Here is a 10,659-nt window from a genome sequence, read left to right on the forward strand (position 1 = left end):
TTTCTCCGGTTGGGTAAATGGCGGCCTCGGCGACAGACAGGTGCTCTCCATCTTGTGGTCCCGGAGGGGCCGGGTGTGGAGGGGGGGGGGGGGGCGGCAGAAGACAAATGGGTCTGCGTGAGTGGCCCCGCCCCCCCGTTTCCACCTGGTCCCGTCTCACAGGTGTGGCGTCGTGGGATTCGTAGCGTTAGCGGTCGGCCGCTCATCAGTCACCACAAAAAAAAAACCAGCACCGAGACTCCGCGAGCTGAAGTAGACAAGTTTATTAATGATAATAATGAGGATGATGAGGATGATGATAATATTAATAATTAGTCATAATTATAATAACGTTAATGTCATAATAAATAGAACTCTTCATCTGAAGCACGTAAAGAGAAGCATACAGAAAGAGAAAAAACAAAAACACAAAGTTCAGAGTACAGAGCCAGAGGAGGGGGCGGGGACTTCTAGAGACATTTTTTTAACCTTTCAATATATCCATTTAATTTTTTAACATTTTTAAACTTTATTTAACTGGAACATTTACAAAAAGGAGAAAGAGATAGATTTTAAAAAATCCTTATAAATAAATTTTGTCATTATTAGAACAAAATACAAGATTTCGGGGAGTCAGAGGATGTTTTTTTTTTTTTTTTTGTAATTTCTTTTTTTTTTTTTTTACATCTTTTTCCCCCTTTAAAGGACAGCTGGAGGGGGAGGGGGGGGGGTCGAGGTAAGGGGGGGCTATTATGTACAGAACACCAGGAATACAAAAGGGGCCAGTCGACTCATATACCAGAAGGCTGGGGGTGGGGTGGGGTGGGGGGGGGTGGGGTGGGGGGGGAGTTGGAGGGGCAGGATCGTAGGAGTCGGGGTGGGGGAAGCAGGAGGGGGGGGGGCTCTCAGAGAGGGGGGAGGGGGGGAGCATCCTGCTAGTGTCACAGCTCAAGCAGTTGTGCTCAGGAAGATCAGGACCAGTTCATTTATACTGAAGGCATCTGAAGGAAGGAAGGGAGGGTCACCTTAACCCCGCCCCCCCGCTCCATCCCACCAATGAGGAGCCGGCTGGAGGTTCAGAGATTAACGAGCAGCGACAAACTGCCACAGTTCTAAACTGAAAAGTGGACAAAAAAAACAAAACATCTAAAAATAAAAACATTTTCTTTTAAATCTGTACTGCACCCACTGGAGCTAAAGCAGCAGTCAACATCTAAATAAGTACATTAAATAATTTCACATTTTTAACGTTGATAATGGATCAAAAGAAGATGATTCTAAGGCAATAAAATCAGATTTTCTTTTGTTTTTCAGTATTAAACTTCACCTCCCATGATGCTTTAGGAACTGAGCACCTTCAAAAGGGAGCTGTGACCATTGAAGTTGTAGCTGTTCAATGAAATAATACAACAGAATACCTTCATGCAATGAAAGCTGCTAACACAGGAGCTCACCTGTAAGCAGGATGGGACTCTGACTATTTTTTTACCACATACAGTCTATTAAAACTCTCTTTTTTTTGTAGTTTTTATAAAGTCTGCTGCCTCCAGATAACCTAAACAAATTCAAAATGTATCCAAAATACTAATTACTGCAGCTTTAATGCATTTTTTTCCCCCCAAGTTTCTACAAAAAGCTGAAAAGCTGCTTCCACATTGAAATAAATATTAAAGAGGAAGTGATGCACTTAGTGTCATACGTGTCCTGTCTTACATGTAAAATGCAGCACAACATCTTTGTTTTAATTGTAAACTGTTAGAAAACTGCAGGTGAAAATGAGCTTCGAGCTAACTTCGGTACAATAATCAAAACGTCAACATTGCACGCAGTCCCATACGACTAGTACTACAACTACTACAGCTAATAATCATAGAAACAATGAGGAATAATGACACGTTGGGTTGTTTTTTTTTTTAAACCTCTGCTCTTGAGTTAAAATTTGTCAGCTTCACATCTGACGTGTCCGTCCAATAGAAATGCTACTCGTTGACCTTTGACATCAAACACAGAAAAGATGAGATGCAGTTCAAGATATTACAAAAGAAGTCAGAGAAAAAAAAAAAAAAACAGTTGGGTTTTTTTTTTTGTCTTCTCGTGAGATTTGTTGACAAAATGAAATTACATAATAAAACTAGAACTAGAATAAATAGATAACAGTGCTTTCCTCCCAAAATGTGCCTGACATCAAGTGTTTTTGTTGCTTAAATGCATAGATAATTCAGTGGAGAAGATCCGAACCGTAACGTTCACAAAGCAGAAAATAAAAAATAAAAAACTGTGGTTGTCTTTATCTCGTGCGCATTAAAACCAAACATTCGGGGAAGCTCCCTCGCAGGAAGCCCCCCACCCCCCCGCCAAACTAAAACTCCAGCCGGCTCCTCGGTTGTTTCCGACCCACCACGTTGTGCGTGTGCGTAGGCCAGATGAATGGAAACAAACCTACAGGTATGAGGATGCTGAAGCCTGCGTGTGATCGCTGCATGGGAGGACAGAAGAACCGACTTTACCCCAATTAGACTTCACAACAGTTAGTTGCCATGATATAAATACTCTTTGTTAATATATGAGAAGCTGTCTACAGATGAACAGAGGTCGTGTGGGTAGGAGCCCTGATTCAGAACATGTTTCTTCTTCTTTTTTTTGTTTTCTTTTTTTTTTTTAACCTGAAATAAGATGAAGTTAATCGAGAAGTGTGAGGTGAGATTTTTTTTTTTTTTTTTTTTTTTTACTGTACAGGATATTAACAGTACACACTGCAAGTTTTTTTTTTTGTTTTTTTTTGTACAGGAAGTCAGGAGCTTTAAACCGAGTCGTACCCTCTTCGAATAATTCACACAAAACCACTACCAGCGAAGTAGCGGCGTACCCTGAACTCTCAAACGAAGTTGTGCTTCACCCGAAACCTGCTCGCCTCTGATAGGAAGGAGAGGAAAAAAAATAAATAAAGTTTCTTCTCGGGGGGCCAATATGCAATAAAACCGCCCGCCCACCGCGGTCAGCGTGGGAGCAGCGGTTCGTAAACCGAGGCTGCTCGCAGGGAGCTGGAAGCTTCGTCGGTGAAGCTCGTTAGATATATATACATATATATATATATATATATATATATATATGTATATATATATATATATATATATTAGCAGGAGAGCAGCGAGCTCTTCCTCAGCAGTGATGAGCGAATAAAATCTGGGTCACGTCAATACACATCCGGGCTCCGTCATCACCGCCGAGTCCCGCTGTCTCCTGATCAAAGAGCACCGAGACTTGTGTGTTTCAAATCATACTTTGGTTCGAGTAAGAAAAGAAAAAGAAAAAAAAAAAATCAATATTCATAAACTTTTTATCTGACACCCGCAACACCTTGCGCTAATTAGCAAGTCTCCGTGGCGCCGATGAATTACTGCTTCTCTTTTTCTGAGGTGTCTAAAAGTAGCATGTGATGTTTTGTTCTGAACGCTATCGTGTGTGTTTGTGTGTGTGTTTGTTTGTTTGTTTGTTTGTTTGCGCGGTAAAAGGTGGGTTTCGGGTGGGGGGGGTGGGGGCGTGGGGGAGGGAAGAGGGAGATCAGTTCACACTATCACCATCACACTTTCAATCATATAACACATGATCACATGTTACAGTAAATATCAGGGACATATTTAGTTGGAGGGGGTGGTGGTGGTGGTGGTGGTGGGGGGAGGGGTCTGATATCTATGTTTCGGGGGGCCAGGGGCTCTCCTGCCCACCCCCTCTTATTCCCTGACATCACCACAGCCCATATAATAGATATGTATATATATTTATATACAGAAAAAAGAATACATACTTATTGGACACCCTAGACATTAAAATACATTCAAAAACTGAACCAACATTCTTGATTAAACACGTTTACAGTGACTCTCCTGATATAAAGACTTAAGGTTTTGCTTCCACCAAAATTAAATATTTTTTTTCCTGTTTAAAAGTTTTCAGTGCTGCAAAATAAATAAATAAATAAATAAATAAATAAACACAAATAAATATTCTCAGAATACATTGACAGAAAAGAAATTGACATATTTCAGCCCTCGTTCCTTGATACCGTTGGATGGGCACTACTGTATTTCTATAATGTTTTATCTAGCGACATAGTCTATATGCCTCAGGCTTGTGTTTTGGTTATGCACCTGCTGATGTAGTACAATGGGATTATTTCGATTATAATTCAATTTGTTACATGGACGTTCGATGAGTTATTCTCGTCAGGTGGAAAACGTGCATCCTTGGTAGTTTGTACGCACCTTTTTTTTTCTTATCGCGTTGTTCTGATAGTTCGACGGCGCAGAGTGACGCGAAGGCTCGGGCTCGGCGTCTGGCAGGTGAGTGAAAGTTTCCCTCGAACTAGTCCTCGGTCCGGGACCTCTGCTGGGGCGCGGAGAGGCAGCAGACGGGGAGGCTTCGGCTTTTGGGGGGGTACCGTCCCGTGCGTCCCGCCGTGGCTCACCCCGCCCACTCCCCAACGCTGTAAACCAGTGGATGCTGCCCATTGGGGAAGGGCGGGGATGCCCAATGGTGCTGCCAGGAGGAGGAAGTGACATCACGACAGTATCCACGAGGGGGACGCTGCTAGCAGTAGGCGCTGCGGGAGGGGCGGGGGCGGGGGGCCAGTGACGCCACAAACGAGGAGGGAAGAGCGTCATCACCGGCCCGAAGAAGGAAGGAAGGAAGGACGGTGGTGAGGAAGGAGGTCCGGGAGGTTTTGGAAGGAAGGAGGCGGAGCTGTGAGGCTGACCTCTGACTCCGCCCACGCAGGAAGTACAGCGTAGAAAGTGCTTCTGCCTGGATGCCGAGCTCTCCCTGCCACCTTTCTTGTTTTCTTTTTGTTTTTTTTTGTACACGACCTCGGCGACAGAGCAGTGTGCCATAGAGAGAGGAGGGGGAGGGGAGGGGGGTTATGGGGAGGGGGGGGAGGCTCCTCCCTCCTCCTTCCTGCATACCACAGAATCAGCATCAAGGGCCAACTGTTCATCTCCCTTACCAAAAAACATAAAAACAGATTTGTACATATATACTGCTTTATACACACTTTTTAGTTGTTGTTTTTTTTTTTACCATTGTAAATCACAAAAGTATAGAAAAATAAAATGTTTTATAATAACGGGACACTTTTCCTTCTCTCTCTCTCTCTCTCTCTCTCTCTCTCTGTCTTTTTTTATTTTTTTTTTCTACCCGGCAAAAAGGTGGTCCCTGGTGGAAACTGGCTCGCTCCGTCGGTCAAGTTTTGTGGCTGGTTTTGACACCGCTGCCTCGGCGCCACTTTGTACGCCTCCCGTCTTCCCTCGCCAGCCTCAGTAGAGGGACTCCTTCTTCTTCTTCTTCTCCTTTTTCTTCTTCGTCTTCTTCTTGTGTTATTTTCTTAAAGCTAGTTCTCCTCTCTTCATTGTTTTCATCTGTGATGTCCATCAATACTGAGTACAGCTCTTCATTTTGTATTTACTGGAAACAGGGAAGAGAAGCGGGGAGACTGGTAAATACATAATACACAACGAGAGGTGCTCTGAAAGAAAAAAAAAAAAAAAAAAAGAAAGTCTGCGCTGTAACTTTATTTCTCTCTAAGTACGTGTTTTTTTTTTTTTATAGGAGTGAGGATCTTGTCACAGAAAGTATCGGCTAGGAAAATAGTTCTTTGGAATAACACAAATACAAGTAAACATATGGGATAATGTACGGAGTAAACAACACAAACTTTCTTTTAAAGGTCCCTAACATTGTTCTGTGCAGTGTTACAAGGAGGAGAAGCTCAACGCCAGAGTCAAAACACCCGAAAAGGAAAAACAACAGCGTTTAAAAGTCAGAAAGTTTGAGAGCAGAGAGACAACGGCTTCATTCAGACTTCGTCCCGCTTCGTGTAAATGTGGCATAAAAGGAGGCTGCGCCGCCGCCACCACTTCCAGCGACTGCTCTCCGCAGACTAGAGATCAGAGCGAGCTGTAATCACACAAGTGGAGATCGGCAGAAGTGAAAAGTCTCAGCGTAATGGGGCCGGATGGAGGCGGGGGAGGAAGGGAGAGAGGGGTGGGGGGGCGTGTGGGTGTCGGGGGGCAGGCGAGGCGAGGCGAGCGTCCCAGGACCCTCGTCACGACAGATGCTCGCTAATTCGGAGTGATCTCCGGCAGCTCCGCCGAGCCTCTGATGAAAAAAATAAATAAATGAAAGAAGATGAGGCTTTAATTTTCAAAAAACGCCTTTGTAGTGCGTTACTCCGCCCTCCCCTCCCCCTCTCCCCCCCCTCCTCCCCCACCACCACAACCCACCCCTAAAAAAAAAACCTTCAACACAGAGAGACAGACAGTGAAACGAGTGGCGTGCTCTATCAGCCTCCACCCTTCCTCCGCCCGGCCCGGAGCTCCTTCCCTCCGTCCGATTCTATACCTCGGATTCACCGAGCGCTCGCTTGGGGACCCGGAGGGCAAAAATATCCACGCGCAGCCTTCCAGCTCAGGGACGGAGCTACATATAGTCCTCGCTGTCAAGACACAAATATATTAATCACCCGCCGACGTGCGGGATCCAGGAGAGGCCGAGTTCAGGCATCGCAGCGTCTCCGAAGACGACTCGTACCTGGTGTTTCCGAGCCGTGCAGATCGCTGCGGGTTTATTTACCCGCATCTTAAGATACGGCGGGATTTAGTTCGTGGTGCTTACAACGATTAAAAGTTTTCAAATTGCTCGACGTGAAAGCTTCTTTTTCCGTTTGGATCTCCGGCTCATTTGAACTGATTTGTATTGAATTAAAAAAAAATCCATTTTAAGAAATAAAATAATCGTGTCACACATTGCAGTACAAATCTGTACTTTCAATGCAGCTCAGAGGGGGAGAGTGTAACCCAGGTTGGTTTTTGTAACTACAGTTGACGGATGTTCCCTGAACGCCTCACGGCTGCACACGATACGCCTCCGACGCAAATTTAGTTTGAAAGGAGCTAAAATAAGACGTCTTAACGTCACATTTTGCGAAGTTTTGGTGCTGAACGACGAGACATTTTGATCGGTGTTACAAAAGTATGATTTTCTGCCGTTTGCTTGTGATAATGATTTCTTGAGTTGCATTGCGTTACGCTTTATTTGCGACTATCTGTACGGACAGAAACAACCAGGAGGAACCGAGAAAAGGCTTCTTTTTTCCCCCCGAAACAAATAACGCAGGGGAAAAAAAAAAAAAAAAAAAAATCAGATTATGTTGACAACAACAACATCCGTGTGTGCAGACAGACATGATGTTCTTATAACTGCTTTATTCTGACACTCAGAAAACAATCAGAGATTACTTATATGTCACATATTGACAACAAAAATAATTCATGAGTAAAGAAAAGAGGCTCATAATAGTATACTTTTAACTATGAAATGAATCCAAAAGAAAAGACAATATATTCTCATTATAGAAATTACATGGAATTCAAGAACAAGTTCAGCTGAATTGAAAATACACAGATAACCCCACTTCATATAGGAATACATATAAAACAGTTACTCAGAGAATCGTGATATAGTGTGTGTATATATACATTTAAATGTATTTACAAGTACTGTCACTTTTTTGCTTAGTTTTCTTTTGTACAAATATTTTAGGTGGATTAATAAATTCACCTGCCAGCTTATCAGGGCTTATTTAATACGTACGTATGGATGAAGAGTATTTTATCCGCTGATATGTAAAATGTATATCAATACTACTATTAATCAGTACGAACAAATGTTTGGAGTAAGTAGAGGTCTGGTTGCATATTAAGCTGGTTCTGGAATACAACAAAAGCAAACAAAAAAACAAAAGTATTTTTATTATAAATTCACATTTAAATTACTCTTGACTTACTGTAAGCATAATAAAACAGCTCAGACCTCCAAAAATACTGACTGCCACTTATTAATAAGTTATATCTTTAACATTTAAGCCTTGATAAGCTGACACCGAAACAGTTAAACGATGCTAATTTGAACTGTAAACTGTAGACAAACCCGTGCAGAGAAATTCCTGATGACAACACTCCAACGTGTCCCAGTAATAACACGTAAAAACAAATGTGATATCAGAAAAAGCAAAAAGCATTAGTCGCTAATGGACCCTCACAATGGGATGTTTGATGTGCTTTCACAGGCATATCTCCGTTTTTTTTATTAATTGCTTTGCACATGCTAATGCTTTAAGTCTAATTACTCAAAAAGCAAACTAGCGCATCAGCATCAGCATCAGCCTCTGATGACTGTAAAGCAATTTAAATTTGTCAATGTCTACGATGACTTTTCCATGCAAACAAATGTTAGGTGTTCCACAGGGTTCTGTACTCGGACCTTTAATTTTCAGGTTATACATGTTTCCTTTGGACAATATTAACATAAATCTCCAACGCTATGCAGATGACACTGCTATATTTATTAATGGTGCCACAGATGAAACAAATCAGTTACTGAATCTTCAGACATGTCCTGAAAACAAAAGTTCTCCGAGATGACTTATGAGTCATTATATTAATAAAATTGACTTGAAAAATGAATGTTTTTACTTTAGATTTTGCCAATGAAACTACTGATCGTTGACATCTCTTTAAAAAACATGATATATTTTGAGTTTGATGTTATTGTTCTCAAGTTTTTATGAAATTATGAATTCAAGAGAATCCGTCAATAATGAATAGATAGATAGATAGATAGTTACTTTATTAATCCCGAAGGGGAAATATCGGTTCTGTCCTATTTGATGTGAAAAGTGGAAACTCAGATCAGTTCATGAATGCTTGATACACGACTTCAATGCTTTATTGATCGAATTGACTCTGACAATAAATTCTACCATCGTGTTCTTGGGCTGAATGATGTTCTATGATTTTTTTTTAAATTTTTTTAAATTTTTTTTTATTAAAAATGTCATACTTTATCTATATATTATTTTAGATTAACACTGACAAAGCACCTTTTGCCATCTCGGTATATTCATGTGAAAGCATTAGCATGTGCAGTTTATCTAAAGGAGATCAAATCTTTAACTCCACAAATCCAAAACAGTCCATCATGACTTTAAGTGAGCGCATTTATTGAGATGTTATTACAAGGACGTAGAGTGAAGTCACGTAAAACTGTTAGCTTACTGTAACGTTGGCAAACTGCAACCACTTCTCTCTCTTTCTCCTCCCTCACACACTCCAACACAAACATTCAAATGCATATATATATAGAGAGAGAGCACATAGGCACACACATTCAGATCTGAAAACAAGAAAAAAAAAGAAAGAAAACCTCTATTTCATTCCAGTGTAGCTCACTAATCGTGGTCACTAACTGAACACCCACACATGTACTCGGCTGCAGAGTTCGCATGAGAAACTCCCACAAATGCACCAACCACTTCTCCCCTTTCAAAAATGGTAAAAATAATATTCAAAGTTTGTTTTCACTCTCATAAAAAAAACTCCAGATGGTGCAGAGCGTACGTACGAGCATAGAAAAGGAAGAACAATGTTTTTACCCACATAAAGATTTCCTTTTGACTCGTGAGATAATGCGTTAATCTTCTTTTACTTTTTTTTTTTTTGATATACAACATTACTCTATAGCATTTTAACATCTTGACTAAACATAACTAGCTGTATATGATACTTCTTTTTTTTATATATATAAATGTTACATCTCAGAAAGGATTTAAAAAAAAAATAATATATATATATATAGTGCAAACAAACAGATTTCTTTTTGAGACCACAAACACTTCTGTGAGTACATGTAAAGTAAATATTATTGGCGGTAGCTTTTTGAGTCGTATTTCCGTAGCTGCGCTGAAGTCTCGCCGGCTAACAGGAGCTACACGGACATTTTCTTTTGAACTCCACCTCACGAGTTGTTACAGAAGCCAATGCAACGACTGTATTTGGACTACGAGGCGTCTGCGCTCTACACATCCTAACGCCTGGGTGCTTTTACAGAACATCTTCCTCTGTGTGTTTATATAGTGTAAAATGTGTTATACAGTATATGTCTACATATATATATAATACAGTAGTTTCCATGAAGAACAACAGTAGGGTCGTATTTTTTATTTTTTTTTTATCATCGGGGTCTCGGCTTAAAACAACAACAACAACAACAAAAATCCGCTCGTAGAAAGCCGCGTTTGCAAAGAGGACGACGAGCCTGCTGGTTGAGTTAGAAACGAAACGTCTTGCCTGCTGAGAGGTGAGTAGCACTGTGTTCCAGTTTGTGAGTTTCAGTTAGCTTATCCTGAGGTAAAAACATTTTGTGCAATGCTTAAAAAAGATGCCGGTGCAGCCCTCTGTCCGGTTCCCCCCACCCCACCCCACCCCACCCCCCACCACCACCACCTCAGTGCTGTGTCATTGTTGTGTGTGTGTATAAATGTTGTTGTGCAGATTTGATCTGCTGTGGTGGATTCGTGAGGATGTGCAACCGTGTCGTCTGCAAACTCCGTTCATATGCAGTTTAGTAATAAGTTTTTTTTTTTTTTTTTTTTTTTTTTTGGGGGGGGGGGGGGGCGGGGGACACACACGCTGAAAGACAAAACAGAAATCTCGAACTTTTAAATTCGCTCCCGGTTTTCAAAAGTAAAAGGTGACGTCTCCAAATTACCCGTTTTGGTCGACTGAAAATCCAAAAACCAAAGAAGTTCAAAGCAGCAAACGATCAGCACGTTTTGTAAAAGTGGAACCA

The 10,659-nt window shown here is 41.4% G+C and overlaps 1 protein-coding gene across 12 annotated transcripts in view; it reads right to left on the minus strand.

The window, feature by feature from the left end:
- Nucleotides 1–248: 248 nt before the first annotated feature.
- The window catches only part of LOC138207845 (RNA binding protein fox-1 homolog 3-like), a 361,299-nt gene continuing 350,888 nt past the window's right edge, over nucleotides 249–10,659 (minus strand). For 9 of the 12 annotated variants that reach the window (XM_069165389.1, XM_069165381.1, XM_069165380.1 and 6 more), the window contains one exon: nucleotides 5,443–6,129. In XM_069165389.1, the coding sequence (XP_069021490.1) occupies nucleotides 5,935–6,129 (195 nt within the window). In that variant the 3' untranslated portion in view covers nucleotides 5,443–5,934. The other 3 variants (XM_069165388.1, XM_069165393.1, XM_069165392.1) reach the window with 2 other exon arrangements.

The sequence above is a fragment of the Embiotoca jacksoni genome, unplaced genomic scaffold (assembly GCF_022577435.1).
Source record: "Embiotoca jacksoni isolate LCO1_2020_lvr unplaced genomic scaffold, fEmbJac1.0.p SCAF_34, whole genome shotgun sequence".
Taxonomy (NCBI): domain Eukaryota; kingdom Metazoa; phylum Chordata; class Actinopteri; family Embiotocidae; genus Embiotoca; species Embiotoca jacksoni.